Below are 22436 nucleotides of genomic sequence, written 5' to 3'. Positions count from 1 at the left end.
CGCACCCTGGCTGAGAAAGTTTGGTTTGCACGAGTTCACTCACCCGAAAGAAACCAAAGAAGGCCAAGCAATATAGTGCTTTGAACAATCTTACTTCATAGGTAGAAGAGCAGACAAATTGCAGGTTGTTTACAATTACTTTGAGCAGGTCTATTGTTATTGGTTTTCTGTGATCCTGCCTCCCCTGACACTTTTGCATCCCCGTTATCATTTTAGTAATAACAAAGTGGCCGGTGCGGTCTTCCATGCTGTGTAGCCTATGGTACGTTGAGATACCGGCCATATACGTTCTTACCGTACTCGGTGCATGTCCTGACACTGACAGGTGAGCAATGAAATGTACCAGATGAGTTATTGGAACCGGCCAGACATCTCCAAGGTTTTGTGATGCCCTGAATGCTTGCAACGCTTGGGTTCCTGCCTGGTAAGCTGCCCACGTGTTTGCCGCCAATGATCGCTGAAGGAGCCTCTCTGCCTCGATTGTTAGCCCTGCCAGAGATTGTCTGGAAGTGGTGTGGGATGCAGATTGGCTGATGGAGCTGCATTGCGGAATCGTTCCCACTGAAATCTCGACAGCGCATCTGCGATAATATTGTCGTGTGTTGTTATATATCTGGCCTTGAACAAAATGTTGTGTTTGAGGCACTGCAGCACTAGCTGCCTAATCAGTGACATGATTCTGGGTGCCTTTGAAGACTGTTTATTTATTATTGACACTACAGCTTGGTTATCACAAAAGAAAAGTACTTTCCTGTTAGCAAAGACTGTCCCCCACAGACAAACTGACAGCACAATCGGAAACAACTCCAGCAGTGTCATGTCACGAGTTGAGCCGTCCTCCACCCACTCACGGGGCCAGAGCCCGTTTGCCCAGTTCCCGTTATAGTATGCGCCGAACCCCACAGCCTCGTCGAACCGTGCATATGACACGGAGCATGCTTCGCTGTCTATGTTGTCGTTGATTGATCTGCCTTGAGGATAAGAAAGGTGGTGTATTCTTACCCGTTTGCTTTTTGGGTACGAGACCGATGGGTGAAACTTGTAGGTTCAGCAGGGGCGGCGTTTCAAAAGGACCTGCCACCCTACCTAATTTTACTTCCTTTTTCAATTTGGCAGCTACTATCTCTTGTAAAATGGGATCCCTGGCTGAGCGTAGAATCTCAGACCAACGACTTAGGCGTGCCCCACTATATTCCAGTTGAAAACCTGATTCCAAACCTTGTAATAAATAAATGGCATGGGCATGGTTAGAATGCTTGTACAGTTGCAAATGTCGCTTAAATCTAGTGAGTATGAGTGGAGTTGGGGCCAGTGCCTTTAGCATGGGTTGCCTGTGTGGAGTTAAGTTGTTTGGAGGGTCTACGACACCCCTTTGCGCGAAAGCAAGAATAGGCGGGATGTTGTTCGCCACAATTGGAGCATTTATGAATAAACTTGCATTCTGGCCTGGCGCACCTTGACCTGTTGTAGTCCCAGCATGCGTTGACTGTAAAGTCACGGCCCTTGCTGAAAGGCACTGTAAAGTGTTCAGTCTTATTTTCTTGAACACGGGACATAGTCGGTGTCATGTGCTTCAACCACAATTCACCGTCTATCTTGCCCCACTCCCGAATTGGGTCTCGTGCCATACGGTGTCGGAATTGCTGGTCGTAGTTTGACCAGCCAAAACCCCCTGAGCGGACTGCGGCATTACGGATTGTTTCCATGTATGCCAACATGCCCTGTATGGTGGACTGACAAAAATGTTTCACCACGTAAATGCTCATATATATGTGGAAAGCTGACGTCCATTGGCCTATGCTTAATGCCCTGGCGTTAGCCGGCTTGGCCGGCGAGAATCGCAGATTACCCGACGAATCCATCTGCATCTTAAATGCATCGTCATCGTCATGCGACTGTGCGCCTGGCAACAATGTAGTCAACTCCACAAACTCCCCTCTCCATACTCTCTCCCGTAAAACTTGACGGACGTGAGCGCTGATAGCATCCGCCTGGAAGGTCAGGGAATCCCCTGTTCCCTGATTGGTTGACCCCGCTCCTGACTCTGAGCGTGGTGTGACGTCACGGGAAACTCCCGGCTCGCGCGAGTGTGCACTGCTAAATGACATCACATCAGGATTTCTTGACACCACCGACCCCGTTACCCCCAGATCATTTGTACTTACCCCTCGCATGCCAGTAAAGCTCCGAGAAGTATCTTGGGCCATCCGTTTGCCTAGCATATCCAGTATGCTGTTGAGTTGGCTCGATATAGCTAGCATCGACGGAACGGGCGACACCACTTGTTGGGGCTCTTCGATGTCTCCGTGATCGACTCGCGGGAGAACGTTTGAATTGTCCGAATCATCTGCTTCAACTAGCAAGTTAGCAGCTATTTGTACACTTGGCAAGGGGGGTCTGTGCAATGGAGATCTAGCTGATCCCCGTGACTTACCAGTAGCCGATGTCGCTTGCCGGACACTTGGTTCCCTCCTGGCTATTTTCCCACTCCTTACGAGGCGATGATTTAAGGTGGCCCGTCTTTTTGGTGGCATTCTTAATGGTAATTGCAACGAACTATAGATGAATGCGCGAATATAACTATGTGTGTTGTACGGCTGAAAGCTGGAGAGCAAGTACTGCGTGAGCTGATGTCACGCTACAACAGGTCATAGAAAATATAAACAAACGCTCCTTTACCGGACGTGCCAAGAGCGGATCTAGGCCAGAGACGATGGCACCATGCAAAACAGCACGTAGCCGCACGGAATGAAGGTATTTCGCTGTAATAATATTAGCAACTGTGCCAAGCCTAACAAAAAGGCATTTAGTTCTAATCACTAAATGCTATTAAATTCAGGTCATTGAAAGCCAACATGTTTGAAATTTTGTTAATTAATTTGTCCAACCACTGACCCTTATACATTGCCTAACAAAACCAGAAACACAAGTATATATAAAGACCTGTGTTCAGATAAGACCAGACCTCCGTACATACTGTATATCCTCCTGTTTCAGACTCCTTGTGTTTCGTGAATGACGAGTGTGTCAATGGAGGCACATGCTACAGGGGCTACTGCTACTGTACACCAGGCTATACAGGAACATTCTGCAATAATTTCACTCTGAGTGCGGGTAAGACTACATTCTGGCAAACACTTTTGTTAAAAGTTAGTTGCTGGTATCCACAGAACAAAAAATGAATGGAGGAAAAAAATTGATTTGTGCACATCTGTAATTTTAAATACTCTCAAATACATGCAGTAGAGAGTGACTCCAGGCAGTGAAGTAGGTAAATACATGCAGTAGAGAGTGACTCCAGGCAGTGAAGTAGGTTAATACATGCAGTAGAGAGTGACTCCAGGCAGTGAAGTAGGTTAATACATGCAGTAGAGAGTGACTCCAGGCAGTGAAGTAGGTAAATACATGCAGTAGAGAGTGACTCCAGGCAGTGAAGTAGGTTAATACATGCAGTAGAGAGTGACTCCAGACAATGAAGTAGGTAAATACATGCAGTAGAGAGTGACTCCAGGCAGTGAAGTAGGTTAATACATGCAGTAGAGAGTGACTCCAGACAATGAAGTAGGTAAATACATGCAGTAGAGAGTGACTCCAGGCAGTGAAGTAGGTTAATACATGCAGTAGAGAGTGACTCCAGACAATGAAGTAGGTAAATACATGCAGTAGAGAGTGACTCCAGACAATGAAGTAGGTAAATACATGCAGTAGAGAGTGACTCCAGGCATTGAAGTAGGTAAATACATGCAGTAGAGAGTGACTCCAGGCAGTGATGTAGGTAAATACATGCAGTAGAGAGTGACTCCAGACAATGAAGTAGGTAAATACATGCAGTAGAGAGTGACTCCAGGCAGTGAAGTAGGTAAATACATGCAGTGGAGAGTGACTCCAGGCAGTGAAGTAGGTTAATACATGCAGTAGAGAGTGACTCCAGGCAATGAAGTAGGTAAATACATGCAGTAGAGAGTGACTCCAGGCATTGAAGTAGGTAAATACATGCAGTAGAGAGTGACTCCAGGCATTGAAGTAGGTAAATACATGCAGTAGAGAGTGACTCCAGGCAGTGAAGTAGGTTAATACATGCAGTAGAGAGTGACTCCAGACAATGAAGTAGGTAAATACATGCAGTAGAGAGTGACTCCAGGCAGTGAAGTAGGTTAATACATGCAGTAGAGAGTGACTCCAGACAATGAAGTAGGTAAATACATGCAGTAGAGAGTGACTCCAGGCAGTGAAGTAGGTTAATACATGCAGTAGAGAGTGACTCCAGACAATGAAGTAGGTAAATACATGCAGTAGAGAGTGACTCCAGGCAGTGAAGTAGGTAAATACATGCAGTAGAGAGTGACTCCAGACAATGAAGTAGGTAAATACATGCAGTAGAGAGTGACTCCAGGCAGTGATGTAGGTAAATACATGCAGTAGAGAGTGACTCCAGGCAGTGATGTAGGTAAATACATGCAGTAGAGAGTGACTCCAGGCATTGAAGTAGGTAAATACATGCAGTAGAGAGTGACTCCAGGCAGTGATGTAGGTAAATACATGCAGTAGAGAGTGACTCCAGGCATTGAAGTAGGTAAATACATGCAGTAGAGAGTGACCCCAGGCAGTGAAGTAGGTAAATACATGCAGTAGAGAGTGACTCCAGGCAGTGAAGTAGGTAAATACATGCAGTAGAGAGTGACTCCAGGCAGTGAAGTAGGTAAATACATGCAGTAGAGAGTGATACCAGGCATTGAAGTAGGTAAATACATGCAGTAGAGAGTGACTCTCTCCTACGACATACCTACTACAGGTAAGGCCCGTGGATGGAGGGTGGGTTGTATTCTACAACATACCTACTACAGGTGAGGCGAGTGGATGGAGGGTAGGTTGTATCGTACAACATACCTACTACATTGGCTATGTTCTTATCGTAAAGTGTCCTGTGAGGTACATTGGCTATGTTCTTGGTGTAAAGTGTCCTGTGAGGTACATTGGCTATGTTCCTGGTGTAAAGTGCCCTGTGAGGTACATTGGCTATGTTCTTGGTGTAAGGTGCCCTGTGAGGTACATTGGCTATGTTCCTGGTGTAAAGTGCCCTGTGAGGTACATTGGCTTTGTTCCTGGTGTAAAGTGCCCTGTGAGGTACATTGGCTATGTTCCTGGTGTAAAGTGCCCTGTGAGGTACATTGGCTATGTTCCTGGTGTAAAGTGCCCTGTGAGGTACATTGGCTTTGTTCCTGGTGTAAAGTGCCCTGTGAGGTACATTGGCTATGTTCCTGGTGTAAAGTGCCCTGTGAGGTACATTGGCTATGTTCCTGGTGTAAAGTGCCCTGTGAGGTACATTGGCTATGTTCTTGGTGTAAGGTGCCCTGTGAGGTACATTGGCTATGTTCCTGGTTTAAGATTCCCTGTGAGATACATTGGCTTTGTTCTTGGCGTAATGTGCCCTGTGAGGTACATTGGCTATGTTCTTGGTGAAAAGTGCCCTGTGAGGTACATTGGCTATGTTCTTGGTGTAAAGTGCCCTGTGAGGTACATTGGCTATGTTCTTGGTGTAAAGTGCCGTGTGAGGTACATTGGCTTTGTTCTTGGTGTAAAGTGCCCTGTGAGGTACATTGGCTATGTTCCTGGTTTAAGATTCCCTGTGAGATACATTGGCTTTGTTCTTGGCGTAATGTGCCCTGTGAGGTACATTGGCTATGTTCCTGGTGTAAAGTGCCCTGTGAGGTACATTGGCTATGTTCCTGGTGTAAAGTGCCCTGTGAGGTACATTGGCTATGTTCCTGGTGTAAAGTGCCCTGTGAGGTACATTGGCTATGTTCTTGGTGTAAAGTGCCCTGTGAGGTACATTGGCTATGTTCTTGGTGAAAAGTGCCCTGTGAGGTACATTGGCTATGTTCTTGGTGTAAAGTGCCCTGTGAGGTACATTGGCTATGTTCTTGGTGTAAAGTGCCCTGTGAGGTACATTGGCTTTGTTCTTGGTGTAAAGTGCCCTGTGAGGTACATTGGCTATGTTCCTGGTTTAAGATTCCCTGTGAGATACATTGGCTTTGTTCTTGGCGTAATGTGCCCTGTGAGGTACATTGGCTATGTTCCTGGTGTAAAGTGCCCTGTGAGGTACATTGGCTATGTTCCTGGTGTAAAGTGCCCTGTGAGGTACATTGGCTATGTTCCTGGTGTAAAGTGCCCTGTGAGGTACATTGGCTATGTTCTTGGTGAAAAGTGCCCTGTGAGGTACAATGGCTATGTTCTTGGTGTAAAGTGCCCTGTGAGGTACATTGGCTATGTTCCTGGTGTAAAGTGCCCTGTGAGGTACAATGGCTATGTTCCTGGTGTAAGGTGCCCTGTGAGGTACAATGGCTATGTTCCTGGTGTAAAGTGCCCTGTGAGGTACATTGGCTATGTTCCTGGTGTAAAGTGCCCTGTGAGGTACAATGGCTATGTTCCTGGTGTAAAGTGCCCTGTGAGGTACATTGGCTATGTTCCTGGTGTAAAGTGCCCTGTGAGGTACATTGGCTATGTTCTTGGTGTAAGGTGCCCTGTGAGGTACATTGGCTATGTTCCTGGTTTAAGATTCCCTGTGAGATACATTGGCTTTGTTCTTGGCGTAATGTGCCCTGTGAGGTACATTGGCTATGTTCTTGGTGAAAAGTGCCCTGTGAGGTACATTGGCTATGTTCTTGGTGTAAAGTGCCCTGTGAGGTACATTGGCTATGTTCCTGGTGTAAAGTGCCCTGTGAGGTACATTGGCTATGTTCCTGGTGTAAAGTGCCCTGTGAGGTACATTGGCTATGTTCCTGGTGTAAAGTGCCCTGTGAGGTACATTGGCTATGTTCTTGGTGTAAAGTGCCCTGTGAGGTACATTGGCTATGTTCTTGGTGAAAAGTGCCCTGTGAGGTACATTGGCTATGTTCCTGGTGTAAAGTGCCCTGTGAGGTACAATGGCTATGTTCCTGGTGTAAAGTGCCCTGTGAGGTACATTGGATATGTTCCTGGTGTAAAGTGCCCTGTGAGGTACATTGGCTATGTTCCTGGTGTAAGGTGCCTCATCAGTGCCTCTCTGTGTCCCCCAGATGGATGTTCCTCCTCCCCATGTTTGAATGCAGGGAGCTGCTTGCCTCAAGGGAACATGAGCTACAGCTGCATCTGCCCCCGCGGAGCGACCGGCACCAACTGTGAGGGTAAGGTTGAAGGAGTGTTCTGTGTGATACAGGGAAAGAGTAAATATAACATATTGCATATACAGTATCAGCATCTTCTGTGCCACATCTATTTCCTTGGAGAGACATGCAGTGATGTAGTTTCCTTACTGTCTTACAGAGAGACTGTGTGACTATTTCAACTCCAATATGTGCCTGGGCACGGGCAGTTCATGCCTTGGTGATGTCATCACGGGTGAAATCTGTCAGTGTGGAAATTTCAGGAAAGGACTCTTCTGTGAAGAGGAGGGTCACGGTGAGTCCATCTTCATAGTCAAGACTGCAGCAGCTGTAGAAGTGTTTCAAATTGAGTATTGTTTATAAATTACATTTACAAATATTGTGGTCCACACATGCATTAGTTTTCCCCATCGTTAACGAATAATCTGTGATCAGTTATGCTGTATTTACTCTCATTAAATCCTTTTTCTTTGAATATCTATCCGACATGAATGAAAGAGTTCGAGACTGAAGTACTGTTGAGGGTGGCAGCTATGATCAGGACTCACTCACAAACTGAGGCAATTATGCTTGCTGTAAGAGGTGACTATGCTGCTGTAAGAGGTGACTATGCTTGCTGTAAGAGGTGACTATGCTTGTCGTAAGAGGTGACTTTGCTGCTGTAAGGGGTGACTATGCTGACGTAAGGGGCGACTATGCTTGCTGTTTAGGGGCGACTATGCTTGCTGTAAGGGGTGACTATGCTGCTGTAAGGGGAGACTATGCTGCTCTAAGGGGTGACTATGCTGCTGTAAGGGGGGACTATGCTGCTGTTAGGGGTGACTATGCTGCTGTAAAGGGCGACTATGCTGCTGTTAGGGGTGACTATGCTGCTGTAAGGGGCGACTATGCTGCCGTAAGGGGTGACTGCTTGCTGTAAGGGGTGACTATGCTGCTGTAAGGGATGACTATGTTGCTGTAAGGGGTGACTATGCTGCTGTAAGGGGTGACAATGCTTTCCTTCAGGGGCGCCTAATTGGATGGGGTGGTCAGGCTTGCCGACTTGGTTGATGAATGTCATTGTATCTCAGTTGGATAGTTCTATGCTCATGAAGTCAATCACTGGATTGTTTGGTCCAGATTTGATTTGACTGCCATCATACAGCTGGTATATTATTGTGTGCAGTGTTAAACAACAAACACACTGACTGTTATTTTTGTTATGATCTTTCATCCCACAGAAGCTGTTTGGGGCTGTGAAGTCCTAGAACGTTTCTCAACATACTTGGAGAAGGTTATCCAAAACAATGCCGCTCCGCCTCCCATCAACTCTGCCAAGGCAACCAATTTGATTGGAATATTGCAGAAGTTCAACCTGACATCATATGTGAAGCCCAAATGTAACACCCAGAATCCCTCACAGTACATCTCCCCCAAGTGTGAGGTGAATATGTTTACCAGTGAAACTTTGTGCTACTGTGTGGACAACTATGGTTACATCAGAGGGAACAAGATGCCACAAGCACTCCTGAATGCAGCTGATTGTGACAGAGGTAGGTAGCTGAACATTTTCACCTGACTGTAGAGGCAGGTAGCTGAGCAGTTTCACCTGACTGTAGAGGCAGGTAGCTGAACAGTTTCACCTGACTGTAGAGGAAGATAGCTGAACATTTCCACCTGACTGTAGAGGCAGGTAGCTGAACATTTTCACCTGACTGTAGAGGAAGATAGCTGAACATTTCCACCTGACTGTAGAGGCAGGTAGCTGAACAGTTTCACCTGACTGTAGAGGAAGATAGCTGAACATTTCCACCTGACTGTAGAGGCAGGTAGCTGAACATTTTCACCTGACTGTAGAGGCAGGTAGCTGAGCAGCGAGTGAATGAGTGAGTTTGATTTTACGCCCCTTTTAGCATTATTCCAGCAATATCACGGCGGGCGACACCAGAAATGGGCTTCACACATTGTACCCATGTCGGGAATCGAACCCGGACCTTCGGCGTGACGAGCGAACGCTTTAACCACTAGGCTACCCGACCGTCCCGGTAGCTGAGCAGTTTCACCTGACTGTAGAGGCAGGTAGCTGAACAGTTTCACCTGACTGTAGAGGCAGGAAGCTGAACAGTTTCACCTGACTGTAGAGGCAGGTAGCTGAGCATTTTCACCTGACTGTAGAGGCAGGTACCTGAACAGTTTCATCTGACTGTAGAGGCAGGTAGCTGAGCAGTTTCACCTGACTGTAGAGGCAGGTAGCTGAACATTTTCATCTGACTGTGGAGGCAGGTAGCTGAACAGTTTCACCTGACTGTAGAGGCAGGTAGCTGAGCAGCGAGTGAGTGAGTGAGTTTGATTTTACGCCGCTTTTAGCAGCATTCTAGCAATATCACGGTGGGGGACACCAGAAATGGGCTTCACACATTGTACCCATGTCGGGAATCGAACCCGGGTCTTTGGCGTGACGAGCGAACGCTTTAACAACTAGGCTACCCGACCGCCCCAGGTAGCTGAGCAGTTTCACCTGACTGTAGAGGCAGGTAGCTGAACAGTTTCACCTGACTGTAAGGCAGGTAGCTGAACAGTTTCACCTGACTGTAGAGGCAGGTAGCTGAACATTTTCATCTGACTGTAGAGGCAGGTAGCTGAACATTTTCACCTGTCTGTAGAGGCAGGTAGCTGAACAGTTTCACCTGACTGTAGAGGCAGGTAGCTGAACAGTTTCACCTGACTGTAGAGGCAGGTAGCTGAACATTTACACCTGACTGTAGAGGCAGGTAGCTGAACAGTTTCACCTGTCTGTAGAGGCAGGTAGCTGAACAATTTCACCTGACTGTAGAGGCAGGTAGCTGAACAATTTCATCTGACTGTAGTGGCAGGTAGCTGAACAGTTTCACCTGACTGTAGAGGCAGGAAGCTGAACATTTACACCTGACTGTAGAGACAGGTAGCTGAACATTTACACCTGACTGTAGAGGCAGGTAGCTGAACATTTTCACCTGTCTGTAGAGGCAGGTAGCTGAACAGTTTCACCTGACTGTAGAGGCATGTAGCTGAACATTTTCACCTGTCTGTAGAGGCAGGTAGCTGAACAATTTCATCTGACTGTAGTGGCAGGTAGCTGAACAGTTTCACCTGACTGTAGAGGCAGGAAGCTGAACATTTACACCTGACTGTAGAGACAGGTAGCTGAACATTTACACCTGACTGTAGAGGCATGTAGCTGAACATTTTCACCTGTCTGTAGAGGCAGGTAGCTGAACAGTTTCACCTGACTGTAGACTGTCTGTTAAATGTCTGTTACCTATTGGTTAAAGCAGCTGCTGCAAATATGAGGATGAATACATTGTATGAAGCAGTCATCTGGTTTTCTAGAGTGGTCATTGCTCGAAAATTGTGGTGTGAAATGTTACTCACTATAGTCCTAGAGATATCATCACTTTGTGCATCCCAACAGTTGTGAGTATATATATCTGATGACTCAAATGCTGTGCTGTGTATAATTTCAGTTGTGAACCCATGTGAAAGTAACCCCTGCCAGAACAACTTCACCTGCTATAGCCGTCCCAATGGGAGCTATGAATGCAACTGCCCCCCCAGCTATGGCTATAACTGTGAGAATGTTCCATTTAACAGGTGTCAGGTGAGAAGGATCCCTCTAAAACCTCACACCATAGGCCTAATCATCCCTCTACACCTCCACCCCCGACCCAGCCATCCCCCTACACCACAAACCCAGCCATCCCCTACACTTTCACCACAGACCCATCCATCCATCTACAAGTCCACCCTAGATCCAGCCAGCCATCTACACCATGGACCCAACCATTCCTCTGCACCTCCATCACAGACCCTGCCATCCATCTACACCTCACATCATTGAATATTACTCCAACAATGTTTGTAATGTATTATTGTGGAGTATTCTTTGCCTTAAATGATTGCTACTTGCTAGGAAATGTGGCACAAGACTTTGACATGAACAACTTGACAACTTAGTCCTTAGTGACCAATTATTGATAGCACCATTCTTTACGTTTTGGAAATGATTGTTGATGTAGTGCCCTGTTTCAAGTGTATCATTTGTTAGTAATCACAAAGTTGAAGCAAATTTACTCATTTACATCATATTTCATCATTTGATAAGATCTTGATTGAGCCTGTTTGTCCTCCATGCAGTGTGGCCCTGGGGAGCGGTGTGTGAGGAAAGAACACTGTAATTCATCCAGATGCAGGGAGACAAACATTTGTGTTGGTAAGTGCTGGTGAACTTCAGTGCTCTGGCAGTGTGTACCGACGGGCTTCAGTGCTCTGGCAGTGTGTGCCTGTGACCTTCAGTGCTCTGGTAGTGTACGTCCGTGAGCTTCAGTGATCTGGCAGTGTGTACTGGTGAGCTTCAGTGCTCTGGCAGTGTGTGTCTGTGACCTTCAGTGCTCTGGCAGTGTGTGACGGTGAGCTTCAGTGCCCCGGCAGTGTGTGCCTGTGACCTTCAGTGCTCTGGAAGTGTGTGCCTGTGACCTTCAGTGCTCTGGAAGTGTGTGCCTGTGACCTTCAGTGCTCGGGCAGTGTGTGTCAGTGACCTTCAGTGCTCTGGCATTGTGTGTTGGTGAGCTTCAGTGCTCTGACAGTGTGTGCTCGTGAGCTTCAGTGCTCTGGCAGTATGTGCTGGTGAGCTTCAGTGATCTGGCAGTGTGTGCCTGTGGGCTTCAGTGCTCTGGCAGTGTGTGCCTCTGACCTTCAGTGCTCTGGTAGTGTGCGTCCGTGAGCTTCAGTGATCTGGCAGTGTGTGCCAGTGACCTTAAGTGCTCTGGCAGTGTGTACTGGTGAGCTTCAGTGCTCTGGCAGTGTGTGTCTGTGAGCTTCAGTGGTCTGGCAGTGTGTGCCTGTGAGCTTCAGTGGTCTGGCAGTGTGTGCCAGTGACCTTCAGTGCTCTGGCAGTGTGTGCTCGTGAGCTTCTCTGCTCTGGCAGTGTGTGTCGGTGACCTTCAGTGCTCTGGCAGTGTGTGTCGGTGACCTTCAGTGGTCTTGCAGTGTGTGCCTGTGAGCTTCAGTGGTCTGGCAGTGTGTGCCTGTGAGCTTCAGTGGTCTGGCAGTGTGTGCCAGTGACCTTCAGTGGTCTTGCAGTGTGTGTCGGTGACCAGTGCTCTGGCAGTGTGTGTTGGTGAGCTTCAGTGCTCTGGCAGTGTGTGTTGGTGAGCTTCAGTGCTCTGGCAGTGTGTGTTGGTGAGCTTCAGTGGTCTGGCAGTGTGTGCTGGTGAGCTTCTCTGCTCTGGCAGTGCGTGCTGGTGACCTTCAGTGCTCTGGCAGTGTGTGTCGGTGACCTTCAGTGCTCTGGCAGTGTGTGCCTATGAGCTTCAGTGCTCTGGCAGTGTGTGCCCGTTAGTTCCAGTGCTCTAGCAGTGTGTACAGACGGGCTTCAGTGATATGGCAGTGTGTGCCAGTGAACTTCAGTGCTCTGGCAGTGTGTGTCCGTTAGCTTCAGTGCTCTAGCAGTGTGTACAGACGGGCTTCAGTGCTCTGGCGGTGTGTGCCTGTGAGCTTCAGTGCTCTGACAGTGTGTGCCAGGGACCTTCAGTGCTCTGGCAGTGTGTGTCGGTGACCTTCAGTGGTCTTGCAGTGTGTGCCTGTGAGCTTCAGTGGTCTGGCAGTGTGTGCCTGTGAGCTTCAGTGGTCTGGCAGTGTGTGCCAGTGACCTTCAGTGCTCTGGCAGTGTGTGCTCGTGAGCTTCTCTGCTCTCGCAGTGTGTGTCGGTGACCTTCAGTGCTCTGGCAGTGTGTGTCGGTGACCTTCAGTGGTCTTGCAGTGTGTGCCTGTGAGCTTCAGTGCTCTGGCGGGTGTGTCCGTTAGTTTCAGTGCTCTAGCAGTGTGTACGGACGGGCTTCAGTGCTCTGGCAGTGTGTGCCAGTGAACTTCAGTGCTCTGGCAGTGTGTGCCGGTGAGCTTCAGTGCTCTGGCAGTGTCTGCCTGTGAGCTTCAGTGCTCTGACAGTGTGTGCCAGGGACCTTCAGTGCTCTTGCAGTGTGTGCCTGTGACCTTCAATGCTCTGGCAGTGTGTGTCCGTTAGTTTCACTGCTCTAGCAGTGTGTACAGATGGGCTTCAGTGCTCTGGCAGTGTGTGCCTGTGACCTTCAGTGCTCTGGCAGTGTGTGTCGGTGACCTTCAGTGGTCTTGCAGTGTGTGCCTGTGAGCTTCAGTGGTCTGGCAGTGTGTGCCTGTGAGCTTCAGTGGTCTTCAGTGGTCTGGCAGTGTGTGTCGGTGACCTTCAGTGCTCTGGCAGTGTGTGTCGGTGACCTTCAGTGGTCTTGCAGTGTGTGCCTGTGAGCTTCAGTGGTCTGGCAGTGTGTGCCTGTGAGCTTCAGTGGTCTGGCAGTGTGTGCCAGTGACCTTCAGTGCTCTGGCAGTGTGTGTCGGTGACCTTCAGTGCTCTGGCAGTGTGTGTCAGTGAGCTTCACTGGTCTTGCAGTGTGTGCCTGTGAGCTTCAGTGGTCTTGCAGTGTGTGCCGGTGAGCTTCAGTGCTCTGGCAGTGTGTGCTGGTGAGCTTCAGTGCTCTGGCAGTGTGTGCCGGTGAGCTTCAGTGCTCTGGCAGTGTGTGCTGGTGAGCTTCAGTGCTCTGACAGTGTGTGCTGGTGAGCTTCTCTGCTCTGGCAGTGTGTGCTGGTGAGCTTCATTGCTCTGGCAGTGTGTGTTGGTGAGCTTCAGTGCTCTGGCAGTGTGTACCTGTGAGCTTCACTGGTCTGGCAGTGTGTGCCGGTGAGCTTCAGTGGTCTGGCAGTGTGTGCCTGTGACCTTCATTGATCTGGCAGTGTGTGACTGTGAGCTATCACTTTGAAAGATTCTCCTAAGTTGATTTATTTTGACAATGATGACCATTCATTTATAGTGAAAAGTATGACTTCTTGTCCTTGATTGTATTGAATGAATAAGGTTAGAAGATCAACAGTGCTGAGTAGATTCCTTCATGGAAACAATAGTTTGAGGTGTTTGTGGTTGTCAGGCTACAACGAAAGCAGCCCCTGTGACATGATGCCCTGTGGCGCCAATGGTCAGTGTGTGGCGAGGGCTGGTCAAGGCTTTTACTGCAACTGCTACGAAGGATATACAGGGCTCCTATGCAAGACCAACAGTGAGTACCATTGGGGCAGTTGTGTTGTCAGGGGACAAAACCGTAAATACCAAATAACTCAAAAACATGAAAATACAGAATCATATTATATGTTTTTGTATGTATATACCCGGATATTACCAATACTGCAGGATATCCCTAAAACACATGTACAGCAGGATACACCTGTAACACCTGTACAGCAGAATACACCTGAAACACGTGTACAGCAGGATACACCTGAAACACCTGTACAGCAGGATACACCTGTAACACCTGTACAGCAGGATACACCTGTAACACCTGTACAGCAGAATACACCTGAAACACCTGTACAGCAGGATACACCTGTAACACCTGTACAGCAGGATACACCTGAAACACATGTACAGCAGGATACACTTTAACACCTGTACAGCAGGATACACCTGAAACACCTGTACAGCAGGATACACCTGAAACACATGTACAGCAGGATACACCTGAAACACCTGTACAGCAGGATACACCTGAAACACATGTACAGCAGGATACACCTGAAACACCTGTACAGCAGGATACACCTGTAACACCTGTACAGCAGGATACACCTGAAACACATGTACAGCAGGATACACTTGAAACACATGTACAGCAGGATACACCTGAAACACCTGTACAGCAGGATACACCTGAAACACATGTACAGCAGGATACACTTGAAACACCTGTACAGCAGGATACACCTGAAACACATGTACAGCAGGATACACCTGTAACACATGTACAGCAGGATACACCTGAAACACATGTACAGCAGGATACACCTGTAACACCTGTACAGCAGGATACACCTGTAACACCTGTACAGCAGGATACACCTGTAACACCTGTACAGCAGGATACACCTGTAACACCTGTACAGCAGGATACACCTGAAACACATGTACAGCAGGATACACCTGGAACACCTGTACAGCAGGATACACCTGTAACACATGTACAGCAGGATACACCTGTAACACATGTACAGCAGGATACACCTGAAACACATGTACAGCAGGATACACCTGTAACACCTGTACAGCAGGATACACCTGGAACACCTGTACAGCAGGATACACCTGTAACACATGTTCAGCAGGATACACCTGAAACACCTGTACAGCAGGATACACCTGGAACACCTGTACAGCAGGATACACCTGTAACACCTGTACAGCAGGATACACCCGTTGACACCAGTACAGTCTGGTCCAGACTCGATTATTTACAGACCGTGGTCATATAGCTGGAATGTTGCTGAGTGCGGCATTAAACAACAAACCAACAAAAAATCCTTCTCTTCCTATTTCAGCCCAAGTGTGTTCTATGTTCGGCTTTGTGAACATCTGCCACAATGGAGTGTGTGTCGGTGATGTCAAGAATGGGATGTTGTGCAGATGCCCCGAGGGTCGTCGTGGAGCGTTCTGTGAAAGGCTGGGAACAGGTCTGTAGCAAGACACACAATGTAGTGCTCCTGTAGAAATGTCCTTGGCACATTACTGCCAGACACTCTTTTCCAAGCTAAATAGCTTTCATCTTATTACGACTATCCTTATCCAGGTGTACCTAATGTCTCAGACAGCTGAGTTGTCACACCCAACCCCAACTCCCATATGTGGTGTCCTACTCCTCCCCACACTTGCCCATTCTTCACATTTATGTTCATTATGTCAAAAGAAATTCACAAACAGGTGATTGTTGACAATTTCAGCTGCCACCCCATGCCAGCGCCAGCAAGACCTGACCAGCGCCGTCCTGCGCATACGGAATGGGACAATGACTGTGCCTGGCTTGACCAATACCAGTTACTTAGTGGAGCGAATCATGATGGAAGTATTAAACAGTACCCAGCTTCCACTGACGAACTGCTCCGTTAATGGAGACTTCGCCCCACAGCAGTGTCTGCGAGACATTTACACCGGTGCTGAGAGGTGTTACTGTGCCAACAGTCAGGGACAGGAGATTTACACCAATGTCACCATAATCCCAGGTCACCCTCCATGCACAGGTAAGTCACATGTTGCCACATAACTATATATATTTCAGTAACAAATACAGTACTGTTGATACATAACTCCCTGTCTATATATTTCAGTAACAAATACAGTACTGTTGATACATAACTGCCTGTCTATATATTTCATTAACAAATACAGTACTTTTGATACATAACTGCCTGTCTATATATTTCAGTAACAAATACAGTACTGTTGATACATAACTCCTTGTCTATATATTTCAGTAACAAATACAGTACTGTTGATACATAACTCCCTGTCAATGCATTTCAGTAACAAATTCAGTACTGTTGATGCAAAGCTGCCTCTCCATTCATTACAGCACCTGACCCAGCTGACATCAGCAAAGTCATATGCAGCACCCTGACAAACATCTGTATGAATGGTGGTACATGTGTTGGAGAGTTGGACAATACACCCCAGCTGTGTGCCTGCCCTTATGGCTATGAAGGAATCCTTTGTGAGAGGAGATCAGAAGCTGGAGGTAGGTGGGACTACATATAGGTGAGGGTAGTACGTGCAGGTATCACATGTAGGTGAGGGTAGAGCCTGTAGGGATCACATGTAGGTGTGGGTGGGGCCTGGAGGTATCACATGTAGGTGAGGGTAGGGCCTGGAGATTTCACATGTAGGTGAGGGTAGGGCCTGGAGGGATCACATGTAGGTGTGGGTAGGGCCTGAAGGGATTACTTGTAGGTGTGGGTAGGGCCGGGAGATATCACATGTAGGTGACGGTAGGGCCTGGAGGTATCACATGTAGGTGTGGGTAGAGCCTGGGGGATCACATGTAGGTGAGGGTAGTTCCTGGAGGGATCACATGTAGGTGAGGGTAGGGCCTGTAGGGACCACATGTAGGTGAGGGTAGGGCCTGGAGGTATCACATGTAGGTGAGGGTAGTTCCTGGAGGGATCACATGTATGTGAGGGTAGGGCCTGGAGGGATCACATGTAGGTGAGGGTAGGGCCTGGAGGGATCACATGTAGGTGAGGGTAGGGCCTGGAGGGATCACATGTAGGTGAGGGTAGGGCCTGGAGGGATCACATGTAGGTGTCGGTAGGGCCGGGAGGGATCACATGTAGGTGAGGGTAGGGCCTGGAGGGATCACATGTAGGTGTTGGTAGGGCCAGGAGGGATCACATGTAGGTGAGGGTTGTACGTGCAGGTATCACATTATGTGAGGGTGGGGCCTGGAGGGATCACATGTAGGTGAGGGTAGGGCCTGGAGGGATCACATGTAGGTGAGGGAAGGGCCGAGAGGGATCACATGTAGGTGAGGGTAGGGCCTGGATACATCAGTACTGCCAGTTTTGTGGGTTTTTTTATATTTGAGAAATATGTCTACTCTGAGAACCAGCAGATCATTCCTGGTGTGTTCCACTCATCTGCCGACCTTTGCCTTTCAGAGAAACAGGAGAACTACACAATGTGTACCTTCAGTCAAGACTCCTACAACATGATGATGGCTGTCATGAACAGGAATCTCACCCTCAACATTGGCAACATGACCATCGACAGGGACTTTCTGATGTCCTCCTTCTATACAGGTATTATGACCTCCTTCCTTCCGGTCTCCACCCCTGGCATGGGCAACAGGACTGTCATGACTGTCAACAACAACGGCACCACCAGGGTGACAGTCATCAGGCCCAACTGTACCCTCTCAGGGGAGTTTGCCTCAATGCAGGTGAGTCGGCTAGTTGGAGTCGAGTTGGAGGCAGCTACATGTGCTTGTTGATATACATGTTACTTCACACTACTGGGACTGTTAGACTGATGAACATATTCATGTGTCCGAGGAGTGATTCTGGGGTCAATAGAGTGAAATACAGAAGGTTTTCTTAAAGAACACGCTCGGCTTCAAAGATATCTTTGGACTTTTGTACTTCTATAAATCATCAATGTATACATAAAACCTGTTAATGTGAATATGGGTCTCAGCTGTTTGACAATCAACATGCCTGTAATCCTTGAAACATCAGCATGATGCAAGTGCATAAGAGCTGATCCTCCTCCCCAAGGTCCTTCTTATGTACGGTAAGGTATGGTTGTTGTGTTGACAGTATGATACTGTTGTACTGACGGTAAGGTATGGTTGTTGTGTTGACAGTATGATACTGTTGTACTGACGGTAAGGTATGGTTGTTGTGTTGACAGTATGATACTGTTGTACTGACGGTAAGGCATGGTTGTTGTGTTGACAGTATGATACTGTTGTACTGACGGTAAGGTATGGTTGTTGTGTTGACAGTGTTATACTGTTGTTGTGTTGACAGTATGAGACTGTTGTTTTGTTGAAAGTGTGATACTGTTGTTGTACTGACGGTAAGGTATGGTTGTTGTGTTGACAGTATGATAATGTTGTTGTGTTGACAGTGTGATACTGTTGTTGTCCTGACAGTAAGGTGTTGTTGTTGTGTTGACAGTATGACACTGTTGTTGTACTGACTGTAAGGTATGGTTGTTATGTTGACAGTATGATACTGTTGTTGTGTTGACAGTGTGATACTGTTGTACTGACAGTAAGGTATGGTTGTTATGTTGACAGTGTGAATACTTCCTGGACTCAGGAGAGAAACATGCTTGCTACTGCTACAGTCCCCAAGGTAGGGTGGTCCCCGGGACACACACCATGGCGCCCAGCTTCCCACGTTGTAACGGTAAGTGTTGTATTGCCAATGATGACCCTATGCTATATTGCCAGTGATGACCCTATATTGTATTGCCAGTGATGACCCTATGCTATATTGCCAGTGATGACCCTATGCTATATTGCGAGTGATGACCCTATGTTGTATTGCCAGTGATGACCCTATGCTATATTGCAAGTGATGACCCTATGTTGTATTGCCAGTGATGACCCTATGCTATATTGCCAGTGATGATCCTATGTTGTTTTGCCAGTGATGACCCTATGCTTTATTTCCAGTGATGACCCTATGTTATTTTGCCAGTGATGACCCTATGTTGTATTGCAAAGGGATGACCCTATAATATATTGCTAATGATGACGCTATGTTGTATCGCCAGTGATGACCCTATGCTATATTGCCTATGATGACCCTATGTTGTATTGCCAATGATGACCCGATGTTGTATTGCCAATGATGACCCTATGCTATATTGCCAATGATGACGACCCTATGCTATATTGCCAATGATGACCCTATGTTGTATTCCCCGTGATGCCATCAGGTACCCAGCCCCAGTGTGATGAAGTCTTGTGTGATCTGAACTGTTCTCATGGATTAAGGAAGGATATGAGAGGATGCCCTGTATGCGAATGTAGAAAGCCCTGTGATGTGAGTAGCTAAGTTACACTTAGGAAAGTAACTAACTGAAGAAACTGACTAACCTAGTCTCCTGCCTGGACCATCATTATACTCTGGGTATTGATACATGATCTAATAATAGGTCAAGGGTGGCCCAATCGTCTAAGATGCCCCGATTCTCTGTGCAGAATTGCGTCCCTTGGGCACTCCAGAAACCTATGAAATGGTGTTCATTTTCACAGAACACCTGGGTACATTTCACCACACAGAACACATTAGTACATTTGACCACAGTGAACACCTGGGTACATTTGACCACAGTGAACACCTGGGTACATTTCACCACACTGAACCCCTGGGTACATTTCACCACACTGAACCCCTGGGTACATTTCACCACAGTGAACACCTGGGTACATTTCACCACAGTGAACACCTGGGTACATTTCACCACACTGAACACCTGGGTACATTTCACCACACTAAACACCTGGCTACATTTCACCACACTGAACACCTGGCTACAATTCACCACACTGAACACCAGGGTACATTTCACCACACTGAACACCAGGGTACATTTCACCACACTGAACACCTGGCTACATTTCACCACACTGAACACCTGGGTACATTTTATCACACTGAACACCTGGCTACATTTCACCACAGTGAACACCTGGGTACATTTCACCGAACTGAACACCTTGGTACATTTCACCACACTGAACACCTGGGTACATTTCACCACACTGAACACCTGGGAACATTTCACCACACTGAACACCTGGCTACATTTCACCACACTGAACACCAGGGTACATTTCACCACACTGAACACCTGGGTACATTTCACCACACTGAACACCTGGCTACATTTCACCACAGTGAACACCTGGCTACATTTCACCACAGTGAACACCTGGCTACATTTCACCGAACTGAACACCTGGGTACATTTCACCACACTGAACACCTTGGTACATTTCACCACACTGAACACCTGGGTACATTTCACCACACTGAACACCTGGGTACATTTCACTACACTGAACACCTGGGTACATTTCACCACAGTGAACACCTGGGTACATTTCACCGAACTTAACACCTGGGTACATTTCACCACACTGAACACCTGGGTACATTTCACCACACTGAACACCTGGGTACATTTCACTACAAGTGGGAAGCCTATTCTTAGTCCTGCAGTCATATTACAGGAATAGTAAACAAAGAAGCTTGAACCTGGGCTCAGTGACTGACTGACTGACTGCTTGTATTTCCAGGGTATGATGTGCCCCAAGGGAGCCCGCTGTGTGGGCAGTGGCCGTGGTGGACCAGAGTGCAGACGCAGTAAGATGGCATTTCTTTCCTAATTGTGTCTCAGGCTAGTGGTCCTTCAGCATCCTGTTATCTATAAAAACCCTGAAGGTCTGGCCTATGTTCCTCCTCCTCCATTAATCTTGTTATTGTCTGGGTGCACCCCTATTTGTGTCACCGTCGTGTTGTAACTCAGACATGGTATGTGCCGCAATCTGCAGCATTCTAAATAGCTGTCTGCCCGCTATCCTGCGGCCAGTAATTTTCTAGAGGGCCAGTTATCTCTCTCAAGCCCCGAATCCAACCTGTCCAGTAAAGTCCAGCAGTTTAATTAGCATTCCTAATGTACTTGTAAATGGGACCTGTGAATATCCGGGTTAGAATAGGTCTTCAGCAACCCATGCTTGCCATAAGAGGTGACTTTGTTGATGCATGTCATCGATCCCAATTGCTTGAATCAGTGCTCGTGTTATCAATCACTGGATTGTCTGGTCCAGACTCAATTATTTACGGACCGGAATATTGCTGAGTGCAGCGTTAACCAACAAACAAACTTTTAAATGATAACAAGTTTGGATGATTGCATCCTCTGAACCAATCACATTGCAGACCATAATTATTACCATTGTTAGCATGTGATTCAGTGTACGCGATGGCACAAACAAAAAAATACAATACATGTCCACTGGATGCCCTGGCCAGTTAGGGGGCACGGGTGGCCCAGTCATCTTAGGCGCTGTGATTCGCTGTGCAGAGTTGCATCCCTTTGGCACGCCAGAAACCTATGATTGTGGGTTTCGAATCCTGATTCGCCCCGATTATGTTTCTAGGTTTGTCAGCACCATACCCGTGATCGTGGGTTTCACCGAAGTGGTAAACGTCTGAGACCTGCATATCACTTCAGTCTTTCCTCCCACATTAAGCTGACACGCCGCGATATGACTGGAATACTGTTAAAAGCGGCGTTAATCCCAACTCACTCACCCACTGGCCAGTTAGATTTTGGACTGGTATCATGCACTGCATATCTGTACTCCACTGTAGCTGCAGTCCCCTGTCTGTATGCTGGTGTTTGTGTTGTAGCCATGAAACATGGCATGTGCCCAATGGATTCTATTCCCACTATGGAGACTCTGAGGCGGATGTTCATGGAGACGATGCAGAACTGCGACATGACGTGTCACGATGATGCCGACTGCGAGGGGGACAAGAAATGTTGTGGTAGCTGTGGCAACAAGTGTGTCACACCCTACAGTGAGTATCATCTTTCATACACGTATTGGTGGAGACCTATATACTGACCTAGATATCCTAGATATCTGTACTTCACATGACCACAGTATTTTTCATGTTGTATATGCACCAACCTCAGTAAATCACAGATTTGTGTCTACTATGTTCCTGTGGCCGCCTGCTGGAGAATCAGGACTCGGTCACTGAATCAGTTTCTGTACATTGACAACCAGTTTTTAAGACTAAAACATAAAGACAAAAAGAATTCTCAACTGCTTTGTGTTAAAACAAACATCTCCTTCACTGGCCATGATGAAAATGGGTATTGGCATTGTCCTGTGGTTCTCTCAG

The 22436-nt window shown here is 47.4% G+C and overlaps 1 protein-coding gene across 10 annotated transcripts in view; it reads left to right on the top strand.

Moving 5' to 3' along the window:
* LOC124117390 overlaps positions 1–22436 on the top strand; it is a 203018-nt gene that overhangs the window by 126929 nt on the left and 53653 nt on the right. For all 10 annotated transcript variants that reach the window (XM_048388963.1, XM_048388962.1, XM_048388967.1 and 7 more), the window contains 15 exons: positions 2998–3114; positions 7056–7163; positions 7303–7437; positions 8363–8674; positions 10625–10758; positions 11295–11370; positions 14111–14239; positions 15555–15686; positions 15954–16250; positions 16583–16744; positions 17664–17944; positions 18806–18917; positions 19453–19559; positions 20819–20885; positions 21936–22106. In XM_048388963.1, coding sequence (XP_048244920.1) covers positions 2998–3114; positions 7056–7163; positions 7303–7437; positions 8363–8674; positions 10625–10758; positions 11295–11370; positions 14111–14239; positions 15555–15686; positions 15954–16250; positions 16583–16744; positions 17664–17944; positions 18806–18917; positions 19453–19559; positions 20819–20885; positions 21936–22106 — 2340 coding nt within the window. The remainder of the gene's footprint in view (positions 1–2997; positions 3115–7055; positions 7164–7302; positions 7438–8362; positions 8675–10624; positions 10759–11294; positions 11371–14110; positions 14240–15554; positions 15687–15953; positions 16251–16582; positions 16745–17663; positions 17945–18805; positions 18918–19452; positions 19560–20818; positions 20886–21935; positions 22107–22436) is intronic.

The sequence above is a fragment of the Haliotis rufescens genome, unplaced genomic scaffold (assembly GCF_023055435.1).
Source record: "Haliotis rufescens isolate VD_foot unplaced genomic scaffold, xgHalRufe1.0.p SCAF_8, whole genome shotgun sequence".
NCBI classification, from domain to species: Eukaryota; Metazoa; Mollusca; class Gastropoda; order Lepetellida; family Haliotidae; genus Haliotis; species Haliotis rufescens.
Note: the sequence above shows the minus strand (reverse complement) of the source record. Positions and strands in the feature narration are given on the sequence as shown.